This window comes from Lynx rufus, unplaced genomic scaffold, assembly GCF_022079265.1.
Source record: "Lynx rufus isolate CCGP_SWC_20201006 ecotype Redwood Valley unplaced genomic scaffold, mLynRuf1.p SCAF_1, whole genome shotgun sequence".
Taxonomy (NCBI): domain Eukaryota; kingdom Metazoa; phylum Chordata; class Mammalia; order Carnivora; family Felidae; genus Lynx; species Lynx rufus.
Window position 1 is genome coordinate 127,047,446 of NW_025814823.1, and position 23,884 is coordinate 127,071,329.

A 23,884-nucleotide genomic window follows, 5' to 3' on the forward strand; every position below is an offset into this window, starting at 1 on the left:
TTGTGCCCACTCAGTATCCTTTCTGCCCTCCTAGAGCAAGAGTAGACCTTATACTGGGCATTTAAGCATGAAAGGCTGTTGTAGAAGCCAAGCGTCATCTGTGGCCTCTCTCCCCACCTCCCCCACCCATCTCTCTGTCTCTTTCACACACAGCAAAGAACTGAGTGGGCTGCATGTGAAGGGGGTGCAGACAGGAAAATGATAGGGATTTTCTATGCATTTGAAAAACTGTGTGGGAATATGTTCTTTCATACCAAGTGAAAAGAGAGGCAAAAGGCAAGCCTGTTGTGAATGGTGCATGAGGGGAGGATCTCTCGGATGTTCTTAGTGTGTACAAATGAAACACACCCACAAGCCCCTGAGCAGCCTCCAAATCTCCGAGTGCACTGTCACTAAACTAAATTTAAAGGCTATTGGGTTCTGACAGTATGTTCTGGCCTCCCCCAAACAGTGATATAACAAACACTTCATACAATTGCCAATGAGGAAATAATCACCAAGGATTGCTAACACTAAGCAGAAGCAAACAAAGTTGCAAATGAAGGGTTATAGGTACAAGACAAAAATATTTTCATCTGGCATTTGGAGGAACTGGAGCTGAAAAACAAATGAGTTGGGAGTGCGGGCAGGGAAGGCTCCCAAACCTAGGGGAGATTATCAGGTGAATAAGCTGTCTGCAAACAGGCTATCCACATTAATGTATAAATTCAAAGTCATCCAACCCATTACAATCTTTTGGTTTTGTCTTCCAGGAAGCCAACAGTACTGCTCTCATTTTCCAAGGTGAGTCTTCCAGGAAGATGGAACAGAGAATCCGTCCATATGCATATATCTGGGGCTTCCCCTCAGAGTCATCTGCTTGCCCAACTATTTAAGAAACTCAAATTCTCTACTGAAGAATCGTTCAAATAGGGTAATATGAAAATACAACTTTTCATGGGGTGCCTGTGCAGCTCAGTCGGTTGAACGTCTGAATCTTGATTTTGATTCAGGTCGTGATCCCAGAGTCTTTGGACTGAGCCCCACTCAGAGTGTGGAATTTGCTTAGGATTCTCTCTCTCTCCCTCTGCCCTCTCCCTGACCTGTGTGCTCTCTCTCAAACAAACTTTTCATATTAAACATTTTATAAACTTACCTGCTATGTACCCTTTCTGAGGAAACCACTAGTACATGAGCTACATCAAACTAAGCTAAACAGGAGATACACTAAGACAACTAAAAACATTAGGATTCAGGGACGAGAAGATAGGGACCAGAAAGCAACTGTCCGGGAGGATGCTGAACAAATATTCAAAGACAGTAGTCAAGACTAGATCTCAAAGCCATATGCCTAGAGAATATTACCCCAGTTAGATCAGGCATGGGAGGCAATGAAAGCCAAGGATTCCTTATGTGTTCATCCACAATAAAAGGAGACTTGTTTCAATGGAGTGCATGGGGTGAAGAGTAATAAGGATGTTGAAAACTAAGGTAATAAAAAATGAAACAATTATTATCTCTGGGAAAGAAGCTATACAAAAATGGAAATGCAGTTATAATAGACATGGATTGCATGGATTGGTTGTAAATTATTTTTGTAGGACTATAACAGTGCAAACTTTCAATAATAGTGTAATAATAATGTAACCAAAACATGTGATACAATTAGAGTAGCAGACTTTAAGAGAGCATGTGAGGACAGGATCTGAGGGTAAATCCTCATCTGTGATAGTAACAGTCAGAAGATTATACCTAAAAATCAGAAAAGCAGGAAGGAGTGGTGCAAACAATTCATTTATAAATGTGGCTCTAAGAGCAGGGAGGAAAAATAAAAGGGAGTCTAGGTGGTGGAAATCACAGTGCAGACAGGTAAAGGATTTCCTTTTGTTGACTGTTATGGGTTGAACTGCGCCTGCCCCATCTATATGTTGAAGCCCTAACCCCCAAAACCTCAGAATGTGGCTGTATTTGGATATAGAGTATATGAAGAGGTAAGGTCATATGAGTAGTACTAGCCCAATTTGATCGGTATCCTGATAAGAGGGTCACATCCAGTAAGGACCACAGTAAGTCATCTACAGGCTGAGAAGAGAGGCTTTAGGAGAAACCAAACCTGTGGACACATTGATCTGGAACTGCCAGCCCCAGAACTGTGAGAAAATAAATGTCTGTTCTTTAAGCCATTCAGTCTGTTATTTTATTTTATTTTTAGGGAAGCTCAAGCTTCCCACATCCTAATGAACCACGTAAGAATTGGCTTTTTAAGCAATTTACAAAATTAAAAAAAAAGTTAAAAAAAATAAACGGAGCTCATATTAGTTGAATACTATGCCCAGCTGAATCATCTGAAAGCCATCTGAAAGCCAGGTGTGCCTCACTCCAGCCAAAGATTTCCCAGTTTCTTCTGGAGTCTGAAGAACATCACAAAGACCTCAGTCCTTTTGTGTTGACAGCACTGGACCCTGGACCAGTATCTTGGGCCATCCCTTGGGAGATGCTATGCATCATTTCCACTTAGGCCCCACCACCATTCCCTGGCTGTGATCTGCTAAGCAACTCTGCAGGCGGGATTTGGAGGATAAAGAACTTCAAGGTCTCTTTGCTCATCAGCATACCCTTTTAATGCCACTGCCCAGCTCAAAGGCAGGCCTGGGAATGATTCTGGAAGGAAGATTTAGCCCTTATACCTGGAGCCCGGAACTCAGTTTTCTTGAGATCTGCACTGATAGAAGAAACATTTTTCTCTTATAAAAGATAAAAAGTCCACATATGGTCATGATGCTAAGAACTTGAGCAAACAAGAGGAAGAATGAAATTACAAAATGCTCTAGGAGAACTTACCCTTTTTCCCCAAGGCTCTCTGGGTTGAGGAAAGAGATAACACCACCATAAACGAAAGTCCACTAAATTAGTTACCTTACAGGTGCAACCACTCCAAAGGCAGCACCTAAAACACCTGGGCCTCTGCCGTGGCACCTGCATAGGGCTCCTTCATCAAGACAGGCCCGAAATCAGGGTATACTTTGCAATCGACCAGAACAATAGAAAATGGATTGTTTGGGAAGGTTCCATTAAATAATTCCACACCAAATCGAAAGCCCCCCCATATCTATCCTTGAAGTTAGATGGGACTGCCAGGACTTCTCCAGTAAACTGCTACCAGTTCTCACAAACAGCAAAAGGGAATCTAAAATTAATGAACCAAATTCTAGTAAGCACCGGGCTCCCCTTTCTGCTTTAAAACCACACTAACTCTGGAGCCTGCTGATAGAATTCTAGTAAACGTGACAGAAGCCAGCGAAAAGCATGTATTCTTAACCACAGTCAACTCACCTGGATCTCCATAGAGCCCAGTCCCAGTGGGAAGAGGAAGGTAAAGTTTCCAGTTCTCTCTTCCTCTCCAAGTCCTGACTGGTCGTCCATCCTGTCTCTCCCAGGAACAGCAACTGCCTTCTTGTTTCGTTTTGTGTTCCGAGAAGTTAACTTGGCTGGACTATTACTTAAGCCATTCCTATAACGTTTTCTTCTCTGTATTTCAAATAATAACCAGGACTTTTGTAGAGTGCAGAGCAGGAACAGACAATAGTCATAATCACCTCTTGTCTTTTTTTTAAAGTGTAATTCCAGTGAAGAGTAAAAGAAGGAGGAAAGAGGAGTCTCTAAGGGTCAGTGGACAGAGTGTCTCCAGGATCAGATAAAGGAGATAACTTGTTTGCAGCAACTTGAGTAGGTAGTAGTGACGCATTAGAAGCACATGCTCTTTTTAGACACCACAACTACATAGTGAGTTTAAGGAAGTAGGGCCCCAAACCGGGGTTCCCAACCTCAGCATATATACTGGTCTATCACATGCACAACGAAGAGGCGAAGGGCCAGGGACTGTAAGGAGTCACAGCTTACGCAACACAGAGGTCTGGTGCTCAGGCTCAGCTGTAGATGAGAGAAGCTTTAAGTTGGGAGGGAGGGGCTTGTGCTAATAAAGACAGAGATGGAAATTCCCAACCCCCTGGGAAGACACGGAACACAATTAATTTAAATGAAACAGTGTTTCCTGCTCCCAAGTCTATGAACTGAGATTCAAACCCACTGCCCCGTGTTTGACCTTGAGTATTTGCAGACAAGACAGTATCTGTGGGGAAACAGCACCCAAATCAGAAAAGTTATTAAAGCACAGGTGGAATTCTTTGAAAAGAGGCTCCATGGGTAAGCACATTCCCTCTGCAGGCAGAGCTCCAACATGGAAATGGATCCTCCCAGCCCCACCCCTGCCTCAGTGTAGTGTTTTGCTGTTTCAGGTTCATAGCTGTGGGTCTGAGGAAATGCCTCCAGGTCAAAGACGGAAACTCGGGCTCAGCACACCCAAATTGGCCTAAATCAGCTTGGGGGAACAAGTGGGGAAATAAAGCTGTTCGTGTTCGGTCCCATAGTCTCACCTTGGAATCATAGACTCTGAGGAATTGAACTTGAGTTTAGACCAAGAATTCCCGGAAGGCACCTTTTGGCTATTGTCACTGTCATTCCTTGTGGTAGTGGGAGGAAATCAGTGAGGGGCTAAGCATATCATTCTATTTTGTTATCCTTATTCTATTAGGTTTTGGGGGTTATCTGGGGATTAAATTTTTGCTCATTTCTTTACTCTCCTATCACAAAAAATGTTTTTTGTTTGTTTTTTGTTTTTTTGCCATTCAGAAAAAAAATGTGAGGAAGAGGCAAGAAGAGTTTTTGGTTAGCATTAAGATATAAAACTCTAAATTTTATTTATCTGGGATCTTAGCAAGCTCAAAACCAAAAACAACCAGAAAAATTTTATGGTCTCAGCGTTAAGAATTTCTCTAAGACCCCAAAATGTCTTATCACATTGAATTATATCCAGTATCAGTTTGGTGGCTATACTCAACAAATATTAAACACTTACTGTCCAACAAGGCATGGGTTTACGTGTAAGGGATATACCAGTAAGCAGACTTTGCTCTCATGGAGCTATGTTCTGGTGTGAGAGACAGTGAACAAATACACAGATATACACGTCAATTTATAATAAGCATTACAAAGGAAATAAAGCAGGGTAAGGGATAAAGAGTGTTGGGGGACCGCTGCCTTCCTTCCACTTTCTCTAGGGCTCTCAAGTCATTAGTACTTCAGAGATTTACAAGTACAGTTAACCTGTCTGGACACCCTTCCATTTCCTATCAACTCTCCCTTCTTGCCTGGTTACCTCTCACTATGCTTTGGCACTCTTCCCCAAATCGCTTCCTTAAGGAAGCCTCCTTTGGCCCTCTGGAAGAAATCAAGTTCGGATTGCTGCTTAATCACAGTACCCGGGCTTCTTTGTTGTACGGTACACTTAATGATATGTGTTGGAAGTGTTCAATGCCTCCGTCCCCTCCAGAGTATGTGCTCATGAAAGCAGAAACTGGCTTGTTCTCTGTTGAATCCCTAGAACCTTGTCGTTGGGAGAGTATGTACCAAACAATTGTTAAATGTCTGAGTAACTCGGTATACCAGAACACTTCATTAAGCAGAGAAGTCCCCCTCCCAACCCTATTTGAAAACAGTGCTTCATCTTAGGGGCCATCTAAATAGTTTGGGCAATTCTCTCTGTAACAAAGTGAATCTACATAATTTATTTGGTGTCATTGGATTATAAGTATGAGTACTAACTTAATGCTACTATTCTCCTTGCATTTCATTTCATCCATCTTCAACATTCTTGGAAACCTGTGCTGACTGGCCTACATTTTAAAATGAATAATCTTTTATTTGTAAAAGATTGAGTCATAAATAGGCAGAATCAACCCATGCTTTTATTTTCATTGCATATAAAAATTTCATATGAAGGTATTGATGTACAGTACTATCCCCATGGGCTGTAAAGAGGCTAAGAAACCACTAAAAGAATCATCATCATTTGTAATGCGCACACACAATTTACCACTCTGAAAACATATCCTAAGAAATAAAATTAAAAACAACTAAAATCAGGAAGGATGTTTTTCATAATTATAGTGTCCCCTTTGTACTGTTTAAAACAAAAGTAATCAAATTCCTTTGGGCCAGGGCTGCTAAAATCTACAGTTTGTGTCAAAAAAATAAAATAAAGTAATAGGAGGCTCATTTTTTCTAGAAAAAGAATCTCTCACTAAGTCACATGTTCTGAGGGCTGGGCAAAAGTGGGAGGCAGTTTCCATGCCACCCACTGGGAATTTTTCAACGCTTTTGGGAGTTGACCACAACAACAAGGTTAACTTTTAAAATTCTACAGCCATAGAAGTTTTGCAGAAACAAATTCCAGAGAATGGCGAATCATTTTTGTGTGAACTGGCATCATATAAAAACTGTTTTATCTTTAGATTCACATACATATAGAAATTTGGTTGATCTTAGGTAAAGTCAAATTCCAGGGTTAAAAAAAAATGACCTTTTCATATTACATTTTCTTTTCTTTTTCATATCACAAATTCTCCTAACATGACAGGAGCTGATGAATAAATGACTGACCATCACATGTGACCTATGGCTCTAGTTTCAAATCAAGTTCATTTGCCTATGTGCTAAAGCAGTGAAAATGATTTTGTTATCATTGGACAAGAATATATTTTCCCAAGTAGTGTTTGAAAGTTAAAAAAAAAAATAAAACAACAATCAGATGTAACTAACTGAAGTAGCTCCTGATCAAGAGATAGGAAGAAGAATCATTATATATCCAGTGCTGTTTCACAGCAAGAAGTACTTAAAAGCTTGTAAGTCAGAAGGGTGTCAGAATCTTCCAGAGGTTGACTGTGGTTTTCTAAATTCCAGCTGTTGCCAGAAATCCAATTGGTTCAAAGCTTGGATGTAAAATGCCCAGCCCTAGCCCGCCCCCATTGCCTTACTTTCAAATGCAGCAAAACAGAAGAAAATATTGGTTAAAGTTAAGGCACAGCCCTGGGACCAAAGACCTGCAGCTATGTTTTTTAAATTTATATATCTTTATGTATTTTATAGTTTTCTTGAATCTTCCATAAACAAGCTATAAGGTGACAAGACTATATATATTACAGGAGAAAAGAAAATGTACAAGGAGTATGTATACACACCATTCATTCTCTCACCAAGAGTTTCCAAATATATCAACACCATCCCATCGTGGGATGATGTTTTAATAAGAACTGATAATTTACAATTAACATTACAGTATGTACATTACAATAAATACATGGTTGTAAACAGACAAACAAGACTGTATTACAGGTAAGGTCATTTGGTGAGAAAAAAATGCATGGCACAAAAAATAAATAATGCATTCAAAAATTATCATAAAGCTTTCTGTGAAATCCATTTCATTCAAGTTTTTTTTTCCTTGTCTGCAATTTGTTCTATCTACATTATTTTCTTGTGAATTTTAAGTGATGTAAAAGAAAATTAAAACAGCATTATTGTGTTTAGTAACTTGCAAGCTGAAATGTACTGGTTTTATGCAAACTTGGACTTTTTTCCCCATACAGTACCCAGATATTGCATTTTCTTATGGCATTTTAGGAAATGTAAAGCCACTTGTAAAAGGATGTTCTCTGTAAAGCGGTGCATAATTCTGAAGCACACTTTGGCAAGAGAGAAGGGAAGAGAAAGAAGGGAGAGGATAAGCAGACTGTACAGTGCATTAGTCTCTGTCTCTTGGATATTGCCTTTTCTACAATTTGATTGTCCATCGGTGAGTATCTTCACAACACGTGATCATTATAAACCAACAAGTTGAAAACAAAACAACTCTGCTTTTCAATGCAGTTACAAATCCTTTCAGGTCCGGATTTGTGACATATTGCTACTTTTATTTTTTTCTATTATTATCAAGATTTTAGGCACTCTGTGGGGGAAATACCAAGCAGTAGTGAGAGGAGGGAATGAGAATATTTTGGATAAAGGAATACACTCTAGATTGTTTGCCTTTTCTTCTAGACTTCCATCAAGAACAAATAAGACAAGTTTTCAACTGTTCTTCTGAAACCACTTGGCTAACCACAGGACTTTATTTGAAAGATTACTGATTTTTTTTCAGGGAAGAGGGTGGAAATCTGATCATTAATTAGTTGATTCCTGTTCTGCTCTAAGAACAAATCAGAGCTACATAATTTTTCTGTCAGAAGTTCCCTGGTGGATCTCCGGGTATTCAAATAGGGACTATGTTTAGCTTGGGTCATTTCCCCTGGCTGATGACTTGGTTATTAGTCGCCAGAAGGCCCTTGAGAAATCCTAAATATAAATGCTTTTCAGGGTTATAAGTTTTCTTGACTGTTTATTTTCCATAAATAATATCAATGTGAAAAATGACTATTTGGGCTCCAAATTCTTCATAGACAAGGCAAATACTTTACTAAGAGCTGGAATGGACAGAACATCCAGACTAGGTAAGTGCCCCGGGATGCCAATTGAAGGTAAATACTGGAAAGTAATCCCTAAAATTGTAATACATTTCTTGGTGCTAAATGCAGCCAAGAATTAGCTCTGTTACTTAGGTAGAATCTTCTTACCCATCCTAGTATTTTAGGGTGGCATTATATTACCAAACCTCTGGTGCCAGCAGCATCATCAACTTCTTTCCCTTGGTGCATTTAATATTCTCCTCTACAAGACATACTTGTGGACCAGTGATAACTGTGAGAGCAATTTCTACATTACGAGGCTATCCATTAAGGAAGAGTAGTTGCTACACTTAAGATCTCTTCTCAAGAATATTCCTCATATAGTTCTTAATCCCATGGTGAAATCATGGAAACAAAGAGCATTAGTTGTACTGGTGTTTGTTAATATACTCTGCTAATATTTTAAAAAATTACCTAGCTAGCTGTTAACTTTTCTGTGTAAATCAAGAGTTAAAGTTAGGCATTATATTTGGCCTTGTGGTAGAAATAAATGGTGACTCTAGCCTGACTACCTGCTACTTTTCATCACTCAGAATGGTGGTGATATATTTGATAAGACCCCATCTAGTGAACATGGACAGAGATTCAAACACACACTAAATAATAAAGCAGCACAAGGGGAAAAAAGTTCTTACTACAACTGACTGTGAAAACAATAGAAATGAGCATAAAATGTGAGGGTTATTACAAAGACATGCACTTGTGAAATGAGGGTCTATTGACACAGCAAAAAGTTATCAGAAGACACTAAGTAGGAAAATACCTAAAAAAGACCATTTTAGCTACTGTGTATTTATATATCTCTTACTTGCTTCAGACAACACCAACTGATGATTGTTTATGAGGCTTAAGACACATTAGACAGAATGCACATCAAAGTATCACAGAACAAATATTCACTTTGTACACCGTGAAAAAAATATCAGTGAGAGCAACTCTGCTTATCTGAAAAGACTGAAATGAAAAGCAAAGTAAATGAAGACCTACAAAAAGGGTTTCCTGCAACATAAAATTGGTTTCTGTTTTAAAATATGGAAGTCATTGGTATATAAAACAATGAATCACTACAAATCAGTTAATTGCTATGAACTATAAGGTGCAAGTAAAATTCGTAAATTAGATTTATCCAGTGTAGCACAGATTTGTACTGAAAACTTGCAAGTTACTCCTTAGAAAAAAATAACCAGTGGCAGATGAAGTTTTGAACATAGTTTTTTAAATATAATACCTCAGTACATTTAATAATAAAAGTAAGCTCTACAAAAAATCTGTTTTACATATCATACAAAATGTAGAGGTCAGTGCAGCTCAGTGAACCACACTATACAGTCATGTATCAGGAAGACTTGAAATTAGAAAATTATGCAATTTCTGTGGCTCATCTTCCTCCTGGTAACAGATTCATGCTGTGTCCTGTTCCTGACACATTTGTTGCTTCATCTATGAGTTCACTCTGTCTGTGTAATGCCTTCTTTCTGCTGAAAATATTGCAAACAAATAAAAAGTAAAGAAACCCCAAATCATAACAACTTTTGGGCTGCCCGATGAGCCACTCTATTGAAAACATTTTGCAGTTGATTTTCTCTTTGTCAGCTCTACCAAGCTGAAATCTTGTTAAAATGCTGTTCGTGAAGATGTCCCCCTTGCTCCGATGACATGGAGGTGAAAAAACTGGTTACAATATTCCTGAGCGCCAGACTGAGTAGTCAAGGTCAGTTTTGTTCAACAAACATCCTGGCAGATGACAGTGAGGTGTGACCATGGTTGTGGCATGTGACATGCACTTTGGAAACAATTTTTCTACTTAAATTAAAAAAAACAAAACAAAACACAACAAAAGGCGTGAAAGTCTTTGCAATGTTACGTGTCAGGAGAATGATCTTCTATTACACAGGCTTCAGGCTGGCTGTCTTCTTCCTCCCCTACCGTCTCTTCTTCCACCTGTTCATCAAGGGGAATTTCAGTCGACTCTGAGTCTTGAGTACACAGAGTCTTGGAGTCACTGCAGCTCGTGTCTTCTTCCACTTGACTTCCACTGTCCTTTTCGGTGTCTGACTCGCCGTCTTCCTCTAAAGTTAGTTCAAACTGGAACTTCTCCGTTTGACCCTGCCGGCCTTCCTCCTGGTCATCAGGTGCTGGGGAGGGGCTCTGAGGAATTGTGCTCTGGTACCATTCACGATTGTCCTCCAAAGTGTCCAAAATGTCCTGGGCGTCAGGATGCACGAGGTCTGCCCACGTCTCCCACAGAGGATGAACAATATAGTCTATGAAGCCCACCTATTTAAAAACAATTCCGATTTGAGTATAAGACTTGGGACTATGAAACAATGGAAAAGGTTAACTAGATTCTGCAAATATACCTGAGTATGTATCTATTTACATCAATTTATATATGTAACATAATTTACATTAAAATATAGCAAATATAACATGGCCCACAAATATAACACTGAACACAAGACTTCTAACCTGAGTTTGGTAAAATGGTCACTATTTTAGGCAACAGACCATATAAAAGTACTGTTAATAGCTGGTGAAAATTAGCAAGAATTCTTATTTCAGGAGTATGTTTATACTGTAAAAAATTCCATTTGTTTACATAGTAGTATCAGACCTGGCCTTTATTTTAGAATGGCCAATTTATAGGTGAATCCAGACAACTGAAACCAGGCCAGGTACTCTTTGACTTCATATGACTGAATTCACTTATGAGTTCAGATAGCGGAAATTCTCTATATATGTATGCTCTATATGAAAACAGTCATAATGAAAGAATGTGATGTCATGAGAAATGTATATATGACCATATGAATTAAAATCATACGAATGAGAGTTTTTTGGCTCATAAACACTAATATGAAATTGAGCCTTCTGAAAGAAAAATAATTTAAAAAACCCAATGAAATACTGTATGATGTGGATACAAAGCAATCAAACATTCAAGCTGGAGTTTTGTTTTCTCTGCAAACTTTATGCTTAATGCATCACCTGTGATTTTTCCACAGATGCATTGTGCTTGTCACACATAGGACTTATCTCCATGCCCCGCTCTCTCTCTCGGTCTCCTTGGCGGAAGAACTCCTCCATTATGCGGTCAGTCCACTGGCGGTACAGCTGAAGAGGCTTTGTTGGGTTGCTCAGATCTGCACAGTGCACCATATTCTGAAGGACCTAAAATAGACAAACGCTTTCTCTATTCAGCACCTGCTGCCGTTTCTTTTCTTCTTTTTTTTTTCACTAGAAATTCACATTGTATGAATGTGACACTTAAAAATACAAGTAGAGGGGTGCCTGGGTGGCGCAGTCGGTTAAGCGTCCGACTTCAGCCAGGTCACGATCTCGCGGTCCGTGAGTTCGAGCCCCGCGTCAGGCTCTGGGCTGATGGCTCAGAGCCTGGAGCCTGTTTCCGATTCTGTGTCTCCCTCTCTCTCTGCCCCTCCCCCGTTCATGCTCTGTCTCTCTCTGTCCCAAAAATAAATAAACGTTGAAAAAAAAAAAATACAAGTAGTGTAAGATTCCTTCCAAACAGCTCAACTATATGTCTGTGTATGGTTCACACTTGTCTTAACAGCCCTAACTTCTGCCACTTCTACCATACCTAAATTTCGTAAGAAACAGTTCATGTGTGCATAGCTGATTAAATTTGGAGCTGCTTCAGTGGTTGGTTTTGTGAGAGGTTAGGGTTTTTTTTAATGCATATGCAAATGAAGAACCAATAGAATTTATCTGGCTAATTCTCAAGATTCAGAATTTGGTTATTGGGGCGCCTGGGTGGCTCAGTTGGTTAATGTCTGACTTCGGCTTGGGTCATGATACCACATTTTGTGAGTGTGAGCCCCGCGTCGGGCTCTGTGCTGACAGCTCAGAGCTTGGAGCCTGCTTTGGCTTCTGTGTCTCCCTCTCTCTCTGCCACTCATGCTCTCCCTCTCTCCCCCACTCACGCTCTGTCTCTGTCTCTCTCTCAAAAATAAACGTTAAAAAAAGACTTTGGTTAAAAATTCTGCTTATAATTACTAAAATCATAAGTCGGAAGAAAGGAGACAAGTCTTATCAAAGTTAGACACAGACACGTGTGCAGAAACAGAACAAATTCAAATAACACTTTACCTGAATCCTATCAGAATAATTATCAAGAAGAAGAACTCCAGAACTTGTCACTTTCTTAGTTTCCACCATAGTTTTCAAATCAGCCAGTAGATTCATGTGTTTTGACATGTCTGTTGCAAGTACCTTAAAAGACAAGAGTATTTTAGTAAGGAGCAAAGTCCAGAGGAAAAAAAAGTCAGAATTTGCATATGACAATATGAATGCAGAGCATGAAAGAAATGAAAAACCACTGGGGTGTCTGGTGGCAGGGAATGGGAGTCCTACACTACTCATTTGTGCAGCCTCTTCTGCTCTGTAGGGTTTCTTGAAGCCCAGATAAATACATGCAATCTACAGAAGGTTAGCAACCAGCAACCACTTTCATGGTGAAAAAAAGGGATGATACTCCTACGGATAAGAAGTTAGCCCATGTTCTGAAGTTCTTTCTACTCCTTTGATTAGAAAGTAGCACCTGGACTACGATGAAATCATTCAAGGTTGCTCACAGAGTACTTCAGAAACAGAGTATTCTGGCTAATTTTCCGCTGACCCAAGACACGTAATTCCTACCTTTGTGTGTACAAACTTATAAGTTGTTGATGACCAGAGGTTTTCCTGTGTCTCGTAATCACTGTAAATAATATGCATTAAAAAAGTCATGGATATCTCTAAATAACACTGTGTACTGACATAAATGTATTTTTTTTCCATTTTGTGAGTGGAAAAAATCATTTTGTACTAATAGCTTTTGTTAGTCACCTTTCCCTGCCTGCCACCAGACTGGAGAACTTCAGAAAATAAAACTAGAATTAAGAGGGTGAGCTGTCACTACTCTTAACTCCCAACTGCCAGAATGAGAAAACCCATTACAGAACATCACTGCCAGCAGCACAGGAGGCTTCTCAGACATAAGGGGCAACAACAGGTTTTGAAACACAAGGTTCCATTTACCTCATACTCATCTCACTCTTATTCTTAAAAAACAACTTGCATCACATCTCTCTTTTTTCCTTTTAGCAGCTACTTACAATGTCAATGACCATCTTCCTTAATGATTGTCTTTGCTTTTTGGTCAGATTCTGGAAAATGTCACAGTTTTCTTCCTGAAGCAACTTAAAGCCCACAGCCAGATGATGGTTCTCCAAGACAGAAGAATCATTGTACATCAAGGCAAGTTCAGAGTCTTAAAGAAAGAAAGGAGACAGAAGATAAGCAAAGGCATTTTTTTTCTAAGTTTTTTGTATTCTTCACATTCTAAGATACTTTGGGTTTAAGAAGCATTTTTCTTCCACACCTCTGCTGGCCTTACCATTACAGGACAATACCCAGAAGAGGATATACTAGTTAATGTATATTAACTAGTGGAAAGAGCAATGGAATCTTGGGAGTGAATTCTAATGCTACTGACACATGACAAATCATTTCACTCTGCGGACCTCTCAGCTGTGGCTCTTCTCAAGTGGGAGAAGAGTTGGACCAGATGTTCTTGAGCCCCCCCTCCAGATCTGCCACAGGTAGTTTCATGAGCAGCAGAATGTGACATCACTTTTAACACTGGCAACATCTTAACAGCTTAAGTTGTCATGTTCCTGATAACTATGGACCATTACCCAATATTTCACAGAATGTAAGGATGATGTGATTTTGGACTGTACTCAAGAACAGTTTGGAACAAATGAACAATATACTAGATTTGTTCATGCTGCTTTTACTCATTTTCTTCCACAGTATAGCTCTGAAAGTCAAAGCTTTACTCATTTTTTCCATGTTATTTTCTGAGTATCAAGAGACAGGTGTTCAGCTACCTACATAATAACTCCATGGTGAAGATTTTGCTGCTCCCTTAGGACTGCCCTGGACCTGTATGTTTTAGGCAGCAAGATCCTGCCTCTTTCTTGGTTCCTGTAAATAGCAGACCCAACTCTATAAGGCAGTCATTAAAGAAAATTGGTGCGTTATTCTGTTTCCACTTACGCCACTGTAAACACCAAAAGCACATGTATTTGATCTTTTTTCTGACTAATGTATGGGAAATACACATTCTTTTCTAAGAAAGAGTCATTGCTACTCAATGACTATTTAAAGGAACTAGGAAGGAGAAGAGACGGTCAGGACATACATCTATTGTGAAATCCTATGAATTTACTTGTACTATAGACCTACAAATTTATACATGTAAATTTTTGCTCTGAAACTACAGGAATAGAGATGTCTAGAATACCAAAGAGTAGGTGTGTATGTTCTCTTTTGGGGGGATAAAACAATAGTGTTCATTCATTCATTCAGATAGTATCTGGTCAGATCTGACTTTTAAATTGTCTCTAAACGGGGTGCCTGGGTGGTTCACTCACTTAAGCATCCGGCTTCAGTTCAGGTCATGATCTCACAGTTCGTGGGTTCGAGCCCCATATCAGGCTCTGTGCTAACAGCTCAGAGCCTGGAGCTTCCTTCAGATTCTGTGTCTCCCTCTCTCTGCCCCTCCCATCTCCTTCATGCTCTTTCTCGAAAATAAACATTAAAAAAAATTTTTTTAAATAGTTTCTGAAACTCTAACTATGAACATTTATCTATAGGTGGTTAAATATATAGAAATAAAAAAAATTAATACTATATAGGATTTTAGCACCTGGTATTATTGTTTGTATAGTAGAATCCTATTAAATAAATATATATTGAAAGGAAGGCAAATGTTTTTTGACTGGACAAATAATGCCCAATTAATCTTTTATGGTTCTTTTAAGGGAATAAATATGCATGCAGATAAGAGGCATTAATACATGAACTGACTCAGGCTTACAAAAACCCAGACTGACTAATATACCTCATGAAGAAAGAAACAAGAAGTTAAGGCTGTGAGCCTGCAGAAGAACAAGGTGAGCAGCTGTTAGTTTAAGGAAGAGGATGATCTGTGGTATAAATGCTACAACAAAGAGTCTCAACTCTAATCTATCTAAAGATGCTCTTTCACATAGAAGGTGGTCCAAGAGCCTTGGAATGAGAATCCAGACTGGACAGAAAGCAATGAAAAGACTCCTTACTGAGTGGATCTCCCCCACTGCCTCTCCAGTTTTGGGGCTGTTGACAGGAAGGTGGTGGATACTGTTGCAACTGAATCTCAGGGCAGTCATTTAACTTTCTACTCTTCCTTAGGGCTGAAGGCACGAGGTAACATCTAACGAAAGATTTTGCAGCTCCTGAGAAGTTTATTTGCCAAAGATGCTACCATAGTACTTCTACATAGAGTCCTTGAAAGTTCAGGAATCATCAGAAAGTTGCCTTCATACTATGCTCTAAGGTACAGTAGTACAGAGGCAGAGGTAGGGTCCAGAGTAAGAAAATACGTGATAGAACATTTCTGTTGAAACCTGTTCATCTTCAAAGCCCAGTACAAGTCCATGAAGCCTTTCCTGATTACCACAGGTGGAACTGCTCACTTTCTGCTGTAAACTCCTTTATACTTTGTACCACTCATTTGGCACTAATCACATTCCAATTTATTTGTCATCATCTCTGTGCATGTCTTAACAGTCTCTTCCATAGACCTCCCAACCCACTTAGAGACTTAAGACCCTATATAAAATGAAAAGTTATTCATCTGATGTGCATGGTTCTCTGGTTTCTCCTGGCACTTCTAAACAACATATTTCTCCTTGAAATGGGGGAGGAAGTGGTAGTTTTATTTTCTAGCTGCCAAGGACAAAGGATTATAACTGTTTGATTCACTCAATTCATTCACTCTCTACGTCCATAACCTGTATTATTTTTCTCCACCAAACTAGTGCTATCAGATATTCACGTGTTATAGTCCTTTTTTTTTTTCCAGCCAAATGAAAGCTTTTCACAGCCAGACCACTGTCTTGCCCACCCATATATCCCTAGTGCCTAGAACACTGATTGGCACATAGTAGACTCTCAATATTTTTTTGTTGGCTAAAATAACAATCTCTGTAGTATTTCTATATAATCACACTTCATGAAAATGAATTTATCCTTGTTTTGAAAGTGTTATATTTAAGCAGAAAATAACTTTTTATATATAATCCACAGATAGGGCTATGGAAAGCTTATTTTAAAATGAGACTAGAGAAATAAAAGTGTGTGTGCACTGGTAGCTAAATCTAGCTCCAGTTTAATATAGTGAAACGCTTCTGCTCTTGGAAATCAAAACCATATGCTTTGAACACATGACTAATGTGACTAAATCTTTTCCCCTAGAGCTTAGGCATCTTTGCTATAAACCCGAATTACTTGTTTTCCAAGTAAAATTTAATACTATATATATTCTGCACCTCTGACAACGCTTTATTGTTTGAGAAAAGAATGCTGTGAAGTCAAATGCTTTGTTATGATAAATACTCTCCAGCATGTTATATTCAAAACCATATGATGCTATTTACATTTTGTGAGTTTATTTACATGTACTGTCCTTGAAAAAGACTTACACAGCTTCTCTCCCTGGAATTTCAACTTCTTAAAATCCTACTCAGATTCCTCTACTCCCCCATATCATTTACAAAACATAACCATCTGCGCCAGGTAGAAACGATGTCTTGATTTTCAAAACCTCCAGCCTGTTAACAATGAATGTATGTATCATTACTATCAAATGATTTGGCGCCTACAGTGGAACAAATGATGGAAATTATTGTCACAACTAAGAAGCAGAGGAAAATCTGGACTGGGAAGCAGCCAGGTGAGTTCCAGAAAGAACTCTTCTTCCAGAAGGGGCCATGCAAACTCACTGTGCCTCTAGCCTCCTTAAAATAGGACACGTGACCTCCCAGCTATGGGTTTATAAATGTATAAATTACAAGAAACAGATTCAACCCTGGGCTTTGGACAAGTTGGTAGCACCAGCTCCAAGGTGAGAGCTGAGAGTGTGCTTGTGTGAGCCACTGAGGGTCAATCAATCCATGAAAACAACAAGAAACTTACACTGTCTATAAAAAAGGGTTTGCGGCAAACTAAAAATAATCACATAATTTTGATAGAGTATTTCATAAAGCTTTTTATTATAAGTTTACAAGTTATGAGAGGGACTCCTTTATAGAACACTGTGAAGTTAAAACTTACTTCTTGTCACCATTACTTGCTAAGCCTCTTCTGTGTCCTGAAATAAAATGCCTGCTGGCATGACCCCTAGTCAAAAGCTAACTAAGGGAGTGAATTCTCACAAGGACCTGGGGCCCTGATCAACCCTGGGATACCTTCCTGTACCAGGTGATGATGCTGATTCATTCACTCAGGAATAATACAGCCTCCTCACACCCCATTGTCAAGAAAACATCAGCAGTCCAAAGCTGCCCTGGGAGCTGTTAAACTCCCAGTGTTGCTGAGGTCTCACAGAAAGGAGATCCTCATGCCATCATGGAGTGACAAAGTACTTCCAGAAGCAGGACCGGGTGCCCTTCCCCCTTGGACAAGTCATCAGGGAGATGACCTTAAAACAGACACCACCCTTGGCTGCTGTCACCATGTTTATAATTATCTCCTAAATGTGACCGTTATCTATCTCACGGGGTCTCAGGCTTTGGAGGGCATCAGATTCATCTGTGGACTGAAGCCTCACTAGCTTAAATTTCAGACTCCATGGGTGCCCTAATGCCTGTCAGAGCCCTCCAGTGCCAGCCTAAGCCCCTGTGACCTTAGAGGGTCTACAAGAGAGAATAATAGAGCTGGTTCTCACTTTTCTTTAAAAAATTATCAGAGTACTTGGAGACTTTATTATCAGTTGTTTCAATTAATTTGTTCTCTAATCTCTTCTTAATTGTGATGTTAGAATAAGAGAACATACAATACTGTATAAAGTAGAATGCAAAGGTAATACACCAGTCTGTATTTCTGGTGTTAATTTAAAGGAAAAATGCATACCTTTTTAAAGGCAGACATTAAAACAAAATTTTTATGTATTAAAAATTTGTAAAATTAGGAACATAACAAGACATGCCTAAGAATCCAAATAATCATGTCAGCTTAAGGAAAAGTGCCAGCATACAGTAAGCTGTACTGTATGACCTCTCTGCTCTTCTCAGGACAGTCAACCCTCAGCACTGATACTATAAACTCATACACCTGCATCTAATGTATATTAATATTAAGATGTTAGTAATGCTTTGATGACTCCTGAAAGCACCCCATCATAGGTTCTCATAAGATAGCTGGAACGTGAAATGTTAGTCTGCCTAAACCTGGGTAAATAACTTCATAAACCAGACTTCTAAAATGTACTTGAGTAACCACACCTCTCAGGAAATCCATGACTTTCCCAATCCTCTTACATATCAATGAGTCACTAAGATGTATTTTGTTACAAAGTAGTCCAGAGGTGAATTGAGATATAAAAATTGATACAATTTTAAAGATCTAAGTTAAATCTCTCAAACTAAGGCTACATTTAAATTGTCTCTTTAAATCTGGCTGCAGCAAAGTATAGGAAATAAATGGGGAATGAAAAGATGCCACAGTTTGACTTTTTTAGTCATGAGAAGGCTATTATCTATAAACTCCTAGAAAAAAAAGAAAAGATTTTTCACAGATATAAAAAAAAAAACTCTTTTAACAACTTTGAATTTATTTTTTTGTATATAAAAGTAAATTTATAACACTAATTTACCTGTTGTGGGAGGAAATTAAATAATAGTATATTTAAATCATTTACTAATTAATTTCAATTACCCAAAGAACAGAATTTCTGTAAAACTAAAACCTCTTTTCAAAGTCATAGCTCAAGCACTACCTAAACATTCCCTACCAAGGTTTTCTATGCAGCTGTGTGTCAGACATGTCCATATTAGACAGTCTCTACCACTCCTCCTATTTATAAATTCAGTGACAACTTACTTGAGAACTTTTCACGAGAAAAAATTTAATGGTTAAAAATATTTAAATAAAAGAGAAATCAGAAGAGACAGTACATCAGAGATGTTCCTATAGCCCTCCAGAGAAGACGGAAAAAGGAAGGGAGGTGGGAGTGGTGGTGGTGGAGAGGAGCAATCATAGCCTCTGAAGAGGATTCAGTGACAATCTCCATAAAGTAAAGAAGGTTTAACATGAATTCTTACAACTTTTCCTGTTTTTATTTAAACAGGAAGACAATACAACTATCTGAATCTTTCTGCAAACTTCCACTTCTGATTACCTTTGTCTACTGACACAATATTTCTAGAGAAGTACTGGAATGATGTTTTCCAAACACGACATGTATGTGCCTCCTGGGATAGAATGATCATTTTTAGAGCTGGTTTACATTAACACACACTATCAATAAAATGTGTATTTACACATCTCAAAAGAACATTGTGGCTCTGGAAACATCCCAAGTTTATAAAGACCCTCATTCAGTCTCAAATGTACAAAGGAAAGTTTTTTTTGCAAAAATAAATTTTACTCACTTGTATTGATCAGAAACTGATTTGACACACCCGGATGATCTACATCATGTATTGCACTGGCAAAAATTGCTGCAAGAATCTCCAAATCTGTAAACACGGCCTGTAAAACCAGATAGTATAGATAATAACATTATTACTCGGCAATAATACAAATTAAAAGTATACACAAATGTGAAATTACTTTCTAGAATTTGATGGAAAACAAAATGAAGCTTCAAAATATTTAACAGCTTATTGTAGAAGTATTTAAGATGTTTAAGGATATCGTGAAAATGTACATAAGATTAATGACAAGAGTGATTATTTTCTTTCATTCAAACCAGGAACTCCTGATCTCAGCAGAATTGACATTTGGTGCCAGATTAATTCTTTGTTGTGGGATGCTATCCTGTGCATTGTAGTACTGTTAACAGAATCCCTGACCTCTGTCCATGAGACACCAGTACCATCTATTGTCAGGTTGTGACAGACAACAATTATCTCCACATATTGCCAAATGTCCTTGGGGGATCAGGGTAGGAGGAAAAAAGGAAGAACCACCCCTCAGTTGAGAACCACTCAAATGGTGAGGTATGAACACAATTATACAATGAAAACAATCTGAGCTAAAAAATACATTAGCAAAAGGGAATCTTTTCCCCAAATGATTAAGGAAATCAAATTGTCTTAATTAGCATTCAATGGAACACATTCTTAAAATCAGGAAGAATTAAAGATGTGTTTCTGAAAAATTCTACGAAAAATATCAAAACACTGTCTACATTTTATAAGTAATAATCATCCTTTCAACTATAAATACAAAAGCCATCAGACTAAATTTCAAAAAACTAATAATTGAAACTGAATAAGCCAGATGTACTTTATGGAATGTTCACTAGGTCATTTCAAAGCAGTATCACAAACACACGAATCCCTAAATCTCTGACTAACTCATACAGGCAAAATTCATCAAAGACTGAACTGTTTATTGACAACAAATCTTCCCCCTGTAACTCAACATACTACCAATGAAGCCAATTATTTCCTGCCCTGCATACCCTTCAGTATAAATGTTTAAGAGATGCTTAAGAACAGCAGGTTAATGGTCTCAATGTTTTAGAAACCAGATTTACCTCCAAAGCAGGTGTAGATAACAGCACATGTGTTGACTGGACCACATCTGCAGCATGAATATTGTTGTGGTAGGCCACATCAGCATGGTAATGGTCTTCCAGGGTCATAAGGTATGTAATCAAAGTGTCTACTGGAATTTTAAATGTTTTTAATAAATCCCGTTCCTGTAGGAAAGAAAATCCTCTTCACATTTTGGTTTTACATAAAAAGATTTTCCACAGAGTGTGTTAACAGCAAAACCATACCCAATATCACCTATGGATAACCCAGAAATGGAAAGAGCACTCTTGCAGTGTCTAGTGAAGAAAACGGAACAATTTGAGAATATCCAAGGACGTTGGGGAAAAAACCAGCGTAGGGTTGTCCTGTTGGGGCCCAACATTTGCTTTTCTCAAGAGGAATACTGTTGGGAATGAGCTGCCAACTATAAAAATGTGTGTTCCATAATCATGAAAGCAGCTTCAATCCAGTGTTCTTGCCTTAGCTAGTGGATCACACCAACTGGAACTCAAAATGGTCTCTAGAGCTGGACTATGCCAGGCCAGTACCGAGGGATCTACAGCCTCAACTCCTCATTTATATCCTAATTCTCAGCTGGGGCAAAAGCTCAACAAGAGTGGGAAGCGGACACGGAGAAGAGAGCAGTACAAAAAACAATGACTGAAGAAAATATAATTTAAGGTAAGTCAGCAACAAGAAGTTTATTCATTTTTTAGTTAGCACTCCATTCTTCTGCAAGAAGTCATGTAGATTTTTAAAAATCATGCTTGAATTTTCCCACATGACCTCTTCTTCTTAAGTGGAAAAACAATAACAAAATCGGTTTAGTTGTATTTGACCCCACACTCTAACCTTTGTTATCATGTGTCCCTTGGTATGGGGTAAATAAGAAAAAAGTATCAAAATAAGCAAAAGAGGGTGACTAGTAAAGAAGATTAAACACAAGCACATTTCACAGACTAGACATTGTATCACCAAAAAAAGGAAAGGTGACAGAATTTAACCATGTTACCTGAAAAATAGTATGCATGATAACAGTCAAAGGCCGGTTACCGGACAGCTCTGCTATTCTGAAAACATGAAGGCCCCATTTGTTTACATCTTCTAGTTCCTGGGGTTAAATAAAGATTGAAAAAATTATGAGGCAGAAGTAGAACACAAATCAATGAGCATGGTCATTTAAACATTACTGACTTTAGCAAAAATAATGTTAAGTTGAAAAAAAAGATTCATTTTATTTTTTTATTTTTTTAAACTTTTTTTTTTTTTCAACGTTGATTTATTTTTGAGACAGAGAGAGACAGAGCATGAACGGGGGAGGGTCAGAGAGAGAGAGGGAGACACAGAATCCGAAACAGGCTCCAGGCTCCGAGCTGTCAGCACAGAGCCTGACGCGGGACTTGAACTCACAGACCGCAAGATCATGACCTGAGCCGAAGTCGGCCGCTCAACCGACTGAGCCACCCAGGCGCCCCAAAAAGATTCATTTTAAATGCAATGGATGCACCGTGTAAGTACAGGCAAACTTTAGGTAAACCCACTTAAATGTACTGAAAACTGCATAGTATGGCTTAACCTAATGACTTTGACAATACAACGTTACTTACATGCCTTGACTACCAATCTCAAGGCATTTCTTTTATAGATAAAATCTGTTCACAAAACCTTAACTATTCTGAAACCCAAAAGATATAAAAGATTTCTAAATCTTTAAGCTTGAATAATCAAACGGAGATGTAAAAAAGTAAGAAACATATAACCAAACCACCTGTCTAAATCCACATATTAATAATACCCAAATTATTTATTTATTTACTTACTTATATTTAACATTTATTCAGTTTTGAGAGAGAGAGACAGAGCGCGAGCGGAGTGGGGCAGAGAGAGGGGAAGACACAAAATCTGAAGCAGGCTCTAGGCTCTGAGCTGTCAGCACAGAGCCTGATGTGGGGCTTGAAACAATGAACCATGAGATCATGACCTGAGACAAAGTCGATCACTTAACTGACTGAGCCACCCAGGCGCCCCAATACCCAAAAAGTTTATAAAGAACTTTATAAAGTACTTTCCCACCTTCCAAAAGAAAATAACCCCACAAATTAATGAACTAGTCCATCTATTTAAAAGAGAATCTATCAAAATTTATTAAAAAGCATCCCTGCATAATATGATCACAGTCCTTAAAATCATCTTACCTTGGCAAGGACATCTTCTTGTTCAGTTTTAACCCCAAATCTCGGGATGCTTGAATTTGTCAAACTGGAGCTGTGCATCAACTTCTTGACCCCGCTGATCTGAGACATTGGCCTTTTCTTTTTCTCCTTTTCCTTCTGAGTTGGAGAAGGAATTTCCACTTCATGTTGCTTATCTTAAGAAATTTAGAAAATGTTCTACATTTACTATGAATTCAATGTGAGTTAATACTTTTTAATCATAGCATCCATAACTGAACAGGTTTTAATTAATCATTGTATGTTCCAGAAAATGTTTTCAAGAAACACTTCTTTTAGAGAAGTTGAGTATTTACAATTGATGTGGACTTACTATGTATGATACCCTTAAGCACAAAATTGAGCAAGTACATCCCACTGCAAAATAAATAACATCAAATGTATTGAGTGGTTACTACTTGGATAGAATGTCATAGTAAAATTTTTTGCAAGACTTATGATAGCAGAGTTGGATAAAGCAAAACATATTGGTTATTTCAACTGTTCATCAACTCCGTCCCTATTTGAAATCACTTAGTGGCTTAGAAATTGCTCTTGCCCACTAAGTATTCCAGTTTTAATACCTACTTTGAAAAGGAAGGAACTTCATACAGAAATATCATAAAAACAGCACTGGGTGAACCTAAGGGCTTAGTGAAATGGGTCATAATGTAAGGATAAACACAATATATTTGAATGGCTTAGA

At 38.4% G+C, this 23,884-nt stretch overlaps 1 protein-coding gene across 2 annotated transcripts in view; it reads right to left on the reverse strand.

The window, feature by feature from the left end:
- Positions 1-5,768: 5,768 nt before the first annotated feature.
- The window catches only part of LOC124517391 (cAMP-specific 3',5'-cyclic phosphodiesterase 4D), a 54,988-nt gene continuing 36,872 nt past the window's right edge, over positions 5,769-23,884 (reverse strand). For both annotated transcript variants that reach the window (XM_047086829.1, XM_047086836.1), the window contains 8 exons: positions 23,164-23,336; positions 21,981-22,079; positions 20,968-21,132; positions 19,856-19,955; positions 13,493-13,647; positions 12,486-12,608; positions 11,367-11,549; positions 5,769-10,655 (listed from right to left, as the gene is read on the reverse strand). In XM_047086829.1, the coding sequence (XP_046942785.1) occupies positions 10,239-10,655; positions 11,367-11,549; positions 12,486-12,608; positions 13,493-13,647; positions 19,856-19,955; positions 20,968-21,132; positions 21,981-22,079; positions 23,164-23,336 (1,415 nt within the window). In that variant the 3' untranslated portion in view covers positions 5,769-10,238. The remainder of the gene's footprint in view (positions 10,656-11,366; positions 11,550-12,485; positions 12,609-13,492; positions 13,648-19,855; positions 19,956-20,967; positions 21,133-21,980; positions 22,080-23,163; positions 23,337-23,884) is intronic.